Source organism: Helobdella robusta (assembly GCF_000326865.2).
Source record: "Helobdella robusta unplaced genomic scaffold HELROscaffold_25, whole genome shotgun sequence".
NCBI classification, from domain to species: domain Eukaryota; kingdom Metazoa; phylum Annelida; class Clitellata; order Rhynchobdellida; family Glossiphoniidae; genus Helobdella; species Helobdella robusta.
Genome location: NW_008704310.1, coordinates 1,545,582 through 1,559,248, shown reverse-complemented (window position 1 = coordinate 1,559,248; position 13,667 = coordinate 1,545,582). Strand labels below are relative to the sequence as shown.

The window sequence follows — 13,667 nt, the reverse complement described above, 5'->3', positions numbered from 1 at the left end:
TTAAGTAAAAGTTCAGTACAAAAGACAACACTAACACGATCTACAATTAAAAGCGCACCCACCTCATTTGTGGCCAAGGAACCTCTCAATAAAGTCACAGCAGTCAGCAGGACGGTGATGCCCAGCAGGACAATCGTCAAATGATTCACTCCAACCTCCTCCAGCAAACTAACCTCACATGCTGCCGTCGACTCCATAGTTTGCAAAATAATAAAACTCAAACATCTTCAATTTCGATGAAGATGTAGGTATAAATTGAGAAAACGTTGTAGCACGTGCACAAATGTAAACATAAACAAACTATCAGCTGATACCTTCTTCTGCATCATTCCACGCCACGTAGCATCATGCCATCCTATTATGATTGCCGTGTTATGTGATGTATGGTATAATACGTTACGCTGTGGCGTCCTATCTTTGCACCGTCTCATTAAGACGATTAACAACATTGTTGTTAGAATGATCTTGTTGCATACGTTCGTCCTGGGTGTACAGAAGTGGCATAAAATTAAAAACCCCTTCCTTTGGAGAGAGGTGGCCGTGTGGTTGTTGTTTCAAAATAAAAATGAATTTGTATATATTGTATATATATATATATATATATATATATATATATATATATATATATATATATATATATATATATATATGGGTTCAGACTGTCGTATTTACTAGGGCCTAAATTGTTTAAACTTTACGTTAATGATATTGTTAACACAAAGAAGTTGTCAAAATTTATCATCTATGCTGATGACACCTCTAAAAGTACGAAAGACTTAAGTGCATACACAAACAATAGTTTAAATGCATTAAATACCTGGTCAAATTTCAATAAGATTAATATAAATATAAAAAAAACTAAATATATGATCTTTAATAGATCACATCAAAAATGATGAATTTCTCTTAAAGATAGGAAATTCTGAAATTGAAAGAGTGAATTGCTATATATTATTAGGGGTTTTAATAGATCAAAATCTAAATTTTAAAAAACATATCGATTTTATCTTACAAAAATTAATTGAAATTTAGGAGTTATGAACAAAATCAAATATCTTTTATCTTAAGCCCTATTCGGCAGGCTACTGACGAGTCTCATGAGAGACGAAACGTACGTCTGGCCTATGGCGGATAATGGTTTACCAATAAAAATATCTTTTACCAAATAAAGTATAATTTTTAATGTATTATGCCTTTATCTACCCACATTTATATTTTGCAAACTTAATATGGGGCAACACATTTAAAACTTACTTAGAATCGCTTTTTATTGCACAAAAAAAGCTTTGACAATTTTAAACTTTAGACACAAAATGGACAAAAAAACTTATTTAATCAACTTCAAATTTTATCAATTTTTGAAATTAATGATTTTAAGGCACGCTGTTTTATATTTCAAATTAACAATAATTTGTTGAAAGCATCAGATTCAAATTTTACCAATTTTTGAAATTAATGATTTTAAGGCATGCTGTTTTATATTTAAAATTAACAATAATTTGTTGAAAACATCAGACGCGCATCTAATTGAATCTTTTAAATATGATACAAAAATAAGAAATACGCGTGTGAACTTCGAAAATAAATTAAAAGTTTCTGTTATAAAAAGTAAGTTGCTCGACAGAAATGTATGTTTTTATGGAATTTATAAGTGGAAAAGTCTTTTGTTAGGTCGTGCATGATCTATCGCCCATTCAAATATGAGTTAAAAAACTATCTTCAATGCATCTCATAATGTATAATTGATTAATTATATATATATACATATATATATTATATATATATACATATATTTTTGGTAAACCATTATCCGCCGTAGGCCAGACGTACGTTTCGTTTCTCACGAGACTCGTCAGTAGTCTGCCGAATAAGGCTTAAGATAACACAACTCAATTATTGTAACCAAGAAACTCAAAATGAGGTGTCGCGACCAATAGGTAAGAACAACATCACGTTGTTACAAGGTTTAAGAACCCATTCAGTCGCAAAAAGTATTTTTGGTAAACCATTATCCGCCGTAGGCAATATTCTATAAATTCTACCGAATGTTTGGCGTTAATATGTTTATAGTTTGTTTTTTCGATTTTTCTCACTAAAGTTTTTTTGGTGGACGTTTAGTTTATTAAAATTCAAAATAAACTTATTTTTCGAATTCATGCTGCAAATAAGGCCATATTTCGATTCCGAATGAATCATCATCAGAGCTTCTTGACAACAATTATGGTCTATAACCAACATATATATATACAAAATTATGGTCTATTACCAACATATATATATATATATATATATATATATATATACAGTGTTGGGGAGTAACAAATTACTAGTAACAAAATTACTGTAACAAATTACTTTTTCCAGTAACAAGTAATTGTAACAGATTACTTTTTGTGCAGGGTAGCAAGTAACAGTAACAAATTATTTTTTTGCAGTAACAGTAACAAATATTATGCACTTTTGTTCTTCGTTACTTTTTTCAGCAGTGCTTGATTTATAACCATCATTGGTTGTCCTGTTGCGGCTCAGTCGTTCATTAGACGAACCATTTCCATGACTTGCCAATTTAATATTCTATGCTTGTATGCACTTCCTTTTCTTGTTTATGTTTACTCTCAGTCTCAGCATTTCACATGGTTTGTGATTTAGTAAGTTGCGCGGATTTAGTTGGCATAATGGAAGACGAGAAGGAATTGGATTCAACTGATAATGAAGTAGGCCAAGTAGCTTGGATGGAACAACTGAAGGAATATTTTAACGTAGTTAAAGAAGAAGGAAAGAATGTGAGAGTACAGTGCAAGCGGTGCTTACCAAAACGAACGATTCTTAGCACATCGAAGATCAGCCTAGCGAATCTTTTAAAACACGTGGAGGTAAGGTTTTTTTTAATGTTAACGAAAATTTGTTTTTTTATAAATTATCGGTTTTTTCGGAACGAAATAATGCCTGAATGGGATGCAATGAATTATCTACAACACCTAATTTTTATTCCGCAGTCATCCGATGAATTAGCAAATGCTGTCATTTACAACTGAATTGAACAACATACATAACTGAATGGACATTAGCTTGTGTTTGTCTATTTTTTTAAATATTAGCGAAATAATATTTAAAATTGAATGATGTGTGAACTTGTACAGAAGAAGCATCCAAACGTCTTGGAGAAAGTAAAGGAATGCCGGAAGAGGAAGGCTACTAGTTAAGTGTCCGACATGCCTGCAAAGAAAGCCTGCATACAAGCAACTGTGACAACATGCACCCCACTTGGTAGTTCTGTAATTTCGCAGGCGAAGGTCGATCAGCTGTGACAAACTTCATTGTCGAGTATATGGAGCCAATGAGCATCGTCGAATCTCAACCCTTCATCGAGCTTGTTCAAGGTCTCCAGCCAACAAAGAAAGTTTTGTCGAGAAAAACTCTTAATGGTTAGTTCAATCTCTATAATATAATATGATTTTTTGTGGTTCGTCACATTAATTGCTTATTTTGAACGATGTCAAATAAAAGTAAATACAATCCTTAAGACCCTACTAAATTTGCAACACGCGTCTTTCTGTTTACAGATAAGTTGGACAAACTCGCGAACACGATGAAGGAAAGCATCTGTGCAGCGCTCAGCAAAGTCGATCATGTGTGCACAACAGCGGATATCTGGTCATCCAACAACAGGAGCTTTCTAGGCATCACAGCGCACTGGATTGATCCTGATACTCTGGAAAGACGTTCAGCGGCTTTGTGCTGTGAGCGCATGAAAGGGCGTCACACGTATGATTGCATTGCTGTTAGGTTAAATGCTGTACATACGGCGTATCGTATTAACCACAAAGTACTGATGACAGTAACTGACAATGGTTCGAACTTTGTTAAAGCATTTAAAGAGTTTGCAAATGATGGTAGTGTAGTTAGTGATGATGATGATAACAATGTTGCTTTTGTTGATGTTGATGCATTGCTAAGTGAACCAGAGCATGATGAGGACAGTGACTTATATTTACCCCTTCATCAGCGTTGTGCTGCTCACACATTGAATTTGATTGCTAGTCATGATATAGAAAGTGCAAATAGTGATGCTGTTTACAAAAAACTCTCTCGGTCAACAATGGTCAAGTGTTCTGCATTGTGGAACAAGACTTCACGTAGCACACAATTTGCAGATATTGTGCGTGATAAGTTTCACACTTTCTTCATTGTGCCTAATGCTACACGTTGGAACTCGTACTTTAATGCAGTTGACAAAGTGAGACAGGTCCTTGAAAAACAATCTGAGGACAATATTGCTGAAGTTTTTGTAGCTCTTGAGGTCCCACAATTTCGTCCCAATGACATCCTTTTCTTGAAAGAGTATTGTTGTGTTATGCAACCAATGGCAGCTGCATTGGACATACTCCAAGCAGAAACGAAGTGTTTTATTGGGTTTTTGTTGCCAACGTTAATGTCATTGCGAACAAAGTTACTAACAGTAAAACCAACTTTGAAGTTGGCAGCGCCTTTGCTTACTGCTGTTTTATCCGGCCTTGATAAGCGATTTCAAGGTTATGATGAACGTCATGATTTGATCATAGCTAGTGTCACATTGCCTCAGTTTCGTATGAGATGGATTGACAATAACGACAGGAAAAAGATTGCTCGTAGTTTACTGTATGACAAGTTGCAGGCTGCTAAACAGCAGCAGCAGGTCACTGAGCCTGATACTGATAACAAGCATGAGTCAGGTACTGTGTCAGATGATGAATTTTTTTCGTTTGCAAATGAACCACGTGACAACGTTGATGCTGCTGCAGAACTTGACTTGTATTTAAGTGATAATTCTCGTGAAATTGCATGCCTGCAAAAATACCCGGGTATTTTGAAGTTGTTCAAGAAATTCAATACACCATTACCTTCAAGTGCCCCGGTTGAGAGACTTTTCAGTTTAGGTGGTCAGATACTGGTTCCTAGAAGGAATCGGATGACTGATGAGCATTTTGAGCGTCAACTGCTTTTGCGGGCAAATAAATTATTTTCTGCCAAATAAGTGATTTATGTACATTGTAAATTTAGGTGCTACCAACTACATGTATCTTATTGACTATCTTTCTATGTATTGTATATGTATATTCATGTGCGCACCTATTAATGTTGATATTGAGAATATATGAAAGAGTACTTGCAGCGTCTGTTTACATGTATGCTGTACTGTAGTAACAAAAAAGTAACTTTGTTACTTTTTATAGTAACAAGTAACAGATTACTTTTCTATAAATATAACAAGTAACAGTAACAAATTACTTTTTCCCAAAGTAACAAGTAAAAATAACAAATTACTTTCAATGAGTAACAAGCACAACACTGTATATATATATATATATATATATATATATATATATATATATATATATATATATATATATATATATATATATATATATATATATATATATATATATATATATATATATATATATATATATATATATATATATATATATATATATATATATATATATATATATATATATATATATATATATATATATATATATATATATATATATATATATATATATATATATATATATATATATATATATATATATATGTTGGCGGACCAAAATTTTTACAATAACCTGCCGAATAGGGCTTAAGATAAAAGATATTTGATTTTGTTCATAACTCCGAATGTTTGGCGTTAACATGTTTGTAGTTCGTTTTTTCGATTTTTCTCACTAAAGTTTTTTGGTGAACATTTAGTTTATTAAAACTCAAAATGAACTTATTTTCCGAATTCATGCTGCAAATAAGGTCATATTTCGATTCTGAATGAATCATCATCAGTGCGGTTGATGCTTATATAGGGAAATATTGACTTTGTCAAAATGAACTTAGATGGAAATTAGGTGTCAGGTTTCTTTATTGGCTGGTCACCTACTTTGGTCTCCTTTTCTTTATCGAAAGCATCATATTCTTCTTTGTCACTATTTACAATGCTAGTTTTTATTACTTCTTTGTTTTCATTGTTGGTTAAGCGTCGGGTTGGGAGTGAGGTTGTCATTTTTCGTTGTATATTTATTTTTGGTTTATTGATGTCAATTAGGACTGCTTCTGTAATTTTAAGATGCGTTTAGTTGCTATTCTGGTATATTACTTTGGTGTTGCTGTCGAGGATTTCACGGCTTATAGTGATTGAGTGTGTTGAGTCCAAATGAGATTTGATAGCACCACTCTGTTTATGCATCGTAAGCTTTCTAGTCAGTGAGGTAGTAGTAATCCCGATATATGAGTCATGTTGACGTGTACAGCCGTCAAAGGGGCAATTAAATTCATATATTACGTGATTACGCTTTAACACAGAGTTATCTCTAGGACTACAGTTGTTTTTCAGTATTAGGTGAGACGTCTTTTTATTGTTGTAATAAATTCGGAGTTTAACTTTACTATTTGGGTTGGTGTGACATTTTTATTGATGATATGTTTAAGAATAGCTTCATCTACTTTGTATGCAGTTGACATAGGATTTCTGTAATACAAGATGATGTCGTTATCTTGATTGTTGGTACTAGGAAGGTTATTGTTGTGTAGTAATTAGCTTTTCAATAGAATAAGTCTTATATCCATTGTTTACAAGCAGGTTAGTGGCTCCTTTTAATTCAGCGTCGCGATTTTCAATATCGGAAGAGTTTGTGAATGCCAATAAAGAAACCTGACACCTAATTTCCATCTAAGTTCATTTTGACAAAGTCAATATTTCCATATATAAACATCAACCGCACTGATGATGATTCATTCGGAATCGAAATATGGCCTTATTTGCAGCATGAATTCGGAAATAAGTTCTTTTTGAATTGTAATAAACTAATCGTTCTCCATAAAACTTTTGTGAGAAAAATAGAGAAATCGATCTTCAAACATGTTAGCGCCAAACATTCGGTAGAATTTATAGAATATTGTATATATATATATATATATATATATATATATATATATATATATATATATATATATATATATATATATTTCAAGTTGTTTTTTAGATCTTCAGGAATTTCGCCGTTGTTATAAATCCCATTCAAAATTTCTATCACTTTTTCAATGTCGAATTCATCAAGGCATTTTATTTGATATATATATATGTGTGTATAAAAATATACATATATATTGATGGGATTAAATTTTTGATTAACAACCTAATATTCATTATCTAAGTTCACTTTTAAGTATATTATACTCCCGTCCCTCGCTCGATACCTATCCTCACTAAAGATTTTCAAACCAACTAAACGAATTAATTTATTTAAAAATACTTCCCTTAAATTGATCACATTTTCCTTTTAGTTGACGTAGGATATGTATACCTATGTATTTCTAAAAAAAATCTCGAAAATCAAAGCTACCGGATACTCAATCTTCAAAAAACCGTTTTCAGGCTAAACAAATTAATTAAATTAAAATTACTTTCCTTAATTCGATCACTTTTTCCTGAATCAATAATAAATAAATAAAATAACAATTAGAAATAGTCAAATACAAATGGCAAATAAATTGTTTGATGACAACGACAAATGAATGAATGAATAACCAAAACAAAAAATGAACGAACGAACGAATGAATGAATGAACGAACGAAAGAATGAATGAATGAGCGGAAGTATTTTTAAATTAATAAATTTTGTTCGCTTGGAGGGAAGTATTTTTCAATCAATCGATTGATTGATCGATCGATCGATCAATCAATCAATCAATCAATCAATCAATCAATCAATCAATCAATCAATCAATCAATCAATGAATGAAATAGTTTGTAAAGCGCTATTTCCGCAAACAGCGCTCCTCTGTGAGTTTTACAAATAGTGAGTCAGCCAGCCAGCCATCCAGCCAGTCAGTCGGTCGGTCAGTCAGTTAGTTTGCATTTATTATCAATTGTCGAAGATACATAGTCACATCAAGCGATAATGTGTGTGTGTGTGTGTATGTGTGTGTGATTGGATGAGTATTTCAAGTTGTTTTTTAGATTTTCAGTAATTTCGCCGTTGTTATAAATCTCATTCAAAATTTCTGTCACATTTTCAATGCCGAATTCATCAAGACATTTAATTTGATATATATATATGTATAAAGATATACATATATATTGATGGGATTAAATTTTTGGTTAACAACCAAATATTCATTATCTAAGTTCACTTTTAAGTTTATTATACTCTCGCCTCTCGCTCGATACCTATCCATCTATCCTCATTAAAGATTTTCAAGCTACAATTAATAACAGTTAAACAAAATGGCAAGCAACATTTTTCACCTGACCGGCAAAGTTGCGCTAATTACAGGTTGGATTTCCTTTGGCAACGCAGTGGCCTAGTGGTTAAGATTAATTAAGTTATCTCAAATATTCGCAGTGTGGTTACTCGTTACTACTGGTACAGTTAATTTAGCTTAGTTTACGTTATAGAAGATTGCCACAGTAAGTATATGCACAGTGAGACATAGCTGTAAAAAGAGAGAGCACGTTGATGTACACATGCATACACGTAAAGTATATTTTCGCACAGACATATGTAAAATGTTTATAATAGACTTATACATATAAATATTTTTGTATATAAATATGTATATATTCATTATGTAAAATAATAACTGATAAAAATAAATAATTTAAAAATACTTCCCTTAAATTAAATCAATCACTTTTTCCTGTCTACAGTTAACGTAAAATATAGATATTTAAGTATTTTAAAAAAATCACGAAAATCCGGGCTACCGGAAACTCAATCTTCAAAATCCGTTTCCGGGGTTTACCAATTAATAAATTTAAAAATACTTATAAATCGATCACTTTTTTCTTTCTACAGTTAACGTATACCTACGTATTTCTAAAAAAAAATCTCGAGAATCCGGCTACCGCATACTCAATCTTCAAAAAACCGTTTCCGGGGTAAACAAATTAATTAATTTAAAAATACTTCCCTTAAATATGTCACTTTTTCCTTTCTACAGTTAACGTAGAATAAAGATACATGTGTATTTCTAAAAAAAAATTTGAAAATCCGGGCTACCACATACTCAATCTTCAAAAAACCGTTTCTCGGGTAAACAAATTAATTAATTTAAAAATACTTTCCTTAAATTGGTCACTTTTTCCTTTCTACAATTAACGTAGAATATAGATACCTATGTTTTTATAAAAAAAAATCTAGAAAATCCGGGCTACCACATACTCAATCTTCAAAAAACCGTTTCCGGGCTATACAAATTAATTAATTTTAAAATATTTCCCTTAAATCGATAACTTTTTCCTTTCTACAGTTGACGTAGAATATAATACCTTTATGTATTTCTAAAAAAAAATCCCGAAAATCAGGGCTACCGGATACTCAATTTTCAAAAAAATTATTCCAGGCTAAACAAATTAATTAATTTAAAAATACTTTTCTTAAAAAGATCTTTTTTTTTATGGTTGACGTAGAATATGAATACTTATGTATTTCTATAAAAAAAATTCCGAAAATCAAGGCTACCGGATACTAAATCTTCAAAAAAACATTTCCGGGGTTACCAAATTAATTAATTTAAAAATGCTTCTCTTAAATCGATCATTTTTTTTACAGTTGACATAAAATATGAATACCTATGTATTTCTATAAAAAAAAATCCCGAAAATCAGGGCTACCGGATACTAAATCTTCAAAAAAACATTTTTGGGGTTAACAAATTAATTAATTTAAAAATGCTTCTCTTAAATCGATCCTTTTTTCCTTTCTACAGTTGACATAGAATATGGATATGTATTTCTGAAAAAAAAATCTCGAAAATCCGGGCTACCTGATACTCAATCTTCAAAAAACCGTTTCCGGTCTAAACCAATTATTTTCTTTAAAAATATTTCCCTTAAATTGATCACTTTTTCCTTTTTACAGTTGACATAGAATATGTATACCTATGTATTTCTAAAAAAATCTCGAAAATCAAAGCTACCAGATACTCAATCTTCCAAAAACCGATTTCAGGCTAAACAAATTAATTAATTTAAAATTTTTCCCTTAAATCAATCATTTTTTACAGTTGATGTAGAATATGAATACCTATGTATTTTTTAAAAAAATCTCGAAAATCAAGGCTACCGGATACTCAATCTTCAAAAAATCGTTTCCGGGCTAAACAAATTAAATAAATTAAAATTATTTCCCTTAATTCGATCATTTTTTCTGAATCGATAATGAATAAATAACAATTAGAAATAGTCAAATACAAATGGCAAAATAAATTGTTCGATGACAACGACAAATGAATGAATGAATAACCAAAACAAAAAATGAACGAACGAACGAATGAATGAATGAATGAACAAACGAACGAATGAATGAATGAATGAGCGGAAGTATTTTTAAATTAATAAATTTTGTTTGATTGGAGGAAGGGAAGTATTTTAAAATCAATCAACCAATCAATCAAGGAAATAGTTCGTAAAGCGCTATTTCCGCGAACAGCCTTCTGTGAGTTTTACAATTAGTGAGTGAGTGAGTGAGTCAGTCAGTCAGTCGGTTAATCAGTTAATCAGTCAATCAGTCAGTGAGTTAGTATGCATTTATTATCAACAGTTGAAGATAAAAATAGAAATTAATAAATGGATTTTATGAAAATCATTTAGTTTACTAAATATATCATAATTTTTTCATTGTTTTTATTTATCAGACATAGTGAGAAAAAATTTTCAATATTTTTTTTTATTATTCTTTATATAATAATAATATATAATATTATTCTTTATATTATTCTTTTTGATGTAATGAAACTGTCAAACTCTGAGCTGCTTACATGCTATTCTATATTTATAATTAAACCATTGGGCCACAAAGGCTGTGCTATCCATGCTATACGACACATACACATCATGTATGCACACACAAGCACATCATCATATGTGTACGCTACAGCTATAACTTCACATTTTCCACAAAGATGTACAATATCCTTCTGCACTTTTGCATTTGTCTCAGCATGTTTATGCTTTCAAATCACACAGTTTTTCTTGGTTTTTATTTTTTCGTGTTCTTTAATGGCTGACTGCATTTTCAGTGGAGTGCCAAATTTGGGGAAGTTTTGAGTGATTCAATCCAAAGCTAGTAACTTTAAAACAGTTTGAAAATTTTCAGGTGCTGGAAGTGGCATTGGAGCAGAGACAGCCATTTTGTTTTCTAAACTTGGAGCATCCATAGCAATTGTGGGTAGAAATGAAAAAAATCTTCAATCCACAAAAGAAAAATGCATTGTTCATTGTAAGGGTGTTGAAGTTGGTGCTGCATATATTTCTTCTTTTCTCAACTATTATTTAACTAGTTTCAACTGTGATACAAATGCATTAACCAGATTTAAATTTTTAGATTATTGGCTGTTTGTGTAATAGGCTTGCACACAAATGTACACATGCGTTCTTTGTTTGGATGTACAACATAGATTTTATGATACAAAAATTAGCTGATTAAATTATAAAAATTAGGTGATAGTAACACAAACAGAGTCATCATTCACTGCTTCATATTTTTTTAGAATCCAATATTTTGAATACAACACCAGGGTGCATGGAAGAAGGAGTTTTAATCAATAAAAATTACAAAATAGCTATAAATCATCGTTTCCATATGTCACAAAAGTAACAATGTACAATGTAAAGGTTCTACCTTAACTAGTATAAGGCAATATAAATGATTTATTAATGGCATCAAAAAGTTAAAGTTCATATGATTCATTCTTCCATTTGCCAGCCACTAATGATACCAGGAGATGTAACGAATGAAAAAGACTGCAAGAACATGGTGGAAACTGTTATAGGAAATTTCAAAAAACTCGACATCTTGGTAAGTTTTATTTTTTCTTGAGGTTTCATTGGTTTAAGAGATTTCTTCAACCATCTTAAACCAACAAAGGTGAATAGTGCTGGTGTTTTGGAGATGGGATCCATCGAGACAACGACACTTCTGCAATATGACAATGTGATGAATGTTAACGTAAGGTCTGTCTGTATTATGCCGCATATTATAAATCATTGTAACAATTTTTCTTTCTTTTCAGTTGCTCTTAACAACTTTTCAAAATTCATTTTTAGTTTATCTGGATTTTAGGAAACTGGTGTTAGCATTAAAACTAAGAATAATGAATATTTAAATGATTTTTTATTATCTAGCTAGAACTATTTTGTTAGTACAGACATCTTTCTTGCACACTCCAATTTCATTGTCTATATTTTCATTAGATCCTTAGTACAAATGTTGTCAAGTGAATTTTATATCATTATTCAATAAGTCACCATCACGATTGAACATCATCTGTCTTTTAAAGAGCCATCTACCACCTGACCATGTTGTGTGTGCCACATCTGAAAAAGGTGAAGGGCAATATTGTCAACGTTTCTAGTGTCTGTGGCACGAGATCGGTCAGATCTTTTCAAAATTATTTCCATCTAACTTTTAAACATTTTATCTTTGTTATTTCAAATGTTGATTTAATGTTTTTGTTTTTTTTTCAAACTAAAATTATTAAAACTTAACCTGTTTGTTTTTTTTTTGTTAAATTAAATGTTCATTCATCTATTTTATTATATTAAATATTAATATTAAATATCATGTGATTGTTCAAACACCGTCTGAAACTTGTGTATGTTAGTAGTTTGAAGAATCAACCGTCATTTTAATTTTTCTCTAAACTTAATTCAGCAATTTTAAAATGTGCTAATAAAACCATTCATTTGAATGATTTAATGGGTTCTTATAGTTTATTAGCATCATCCAAAATTGGAATTGTAAGCTTCAACGGCCACCCATCATTCTACCACCACACCATGGATGACGCTCGATTTATTGTTTCAACCTAACTTCATTTTCATAATTCTCCATCAGTTTCCAGGAGTTCTTGCTTATTGTGTTTCAAAAAGTGCTTTGGATCAGTTGACCAGCTGTACTGCTCTTGGTGGGTAGTGACGATGACGATGATTATGATGGGGTTGGGGTATTGGTGATGATTACGATGACGTTATCAGTGGCTTTGAAGGCTGTTGGTTGTCAAGATTCGTATGATTGTTCAAATTTTAAAATGTTGTAGTCAATTTTTTACATTAAATATCGTTTTACGAATGTTTTATTGGTAAAAATTGTTTTAAACGAATGCACGGAGTTTTGCATGGGACAGCTTGAAATAATTCACATGCTATAATACATTTTCCCAGAACTGGCACCTCACGGAGTGAGAGTTAATGCTGTCAAGTTGGTACCTTGTGGTTTTCTACGTTACTAAATATAAATAAGATTATGCACTAACGTAGAAACGTAGGAAAAATAAAAAACTTTTAAATTCGACTCTTGGAAATTTAATTCACGATCTTGAGTATGAAAAATAAGAAACTAATTACTTGAAAAAGAAACGAAAATAAATATATATTGTAAAATAAATCATTAAATATATATTGTAAATTCGATCGAGTTCAACATGTATATATACTGTTGAACTTAATCGAATTTATCAGGTACGTTTCTATGTTAATGCATCCTCTTCTGGCACTGATTATAGAAATTTAGTTTTTTAAAGATCATGAATAAAGTGTTATTGTTGTAATAAAGTTAATTAATTTAACAAATATATATATATATATATATATATATATATATATATATATATATATATATATATGTATGTATGTATTT

General features: G+C 31.0%; 1 protein-coding gene across 1 annotated transcript in view; it reads left to right on the top strand.

The window, feature by feature from the left end:
* Window positions 1–8,254: 8,254 nt before the first annotated feature.
* Window positions 8,255–13,667, top strand: part of HELRODRAFT_99817 (hypothetical protein) — a gene marked incomplete at its 5' end in the record, with an annotated part of 14,209 nt that continues 8,796 nt past the window's right edge. The window contains 7 exons of the mRNA XM_009019701.1: window positions 8,255–8,303; window positions 11,127–11,263; window positions 11,736–11,828; window positions 11,898–11,983; window positions 12,310–12,403; window positions 12,867–12,936; window positions 13,193–13,229. Of these exons, the coding sequence (XP_009017949.1) occupies window positions 8,255–8,303; window positions 11,127–11,263; window positions 11,736–11,828; window positions 11,898–11,983; window positions 12,310–12,403; window positions 12,867–12,936; window positions 13,193–13,229 (566 nt within the window). The remainder of the gene's footprint in view (window positions 8,304–11,126; window positions 11,264–11,735; window positions 11,829–11,897; window positions 11,984–12,309; window positions 12,404–12,866; window positions 12,937–13,192; window positions 13,230–13,667) is intronic.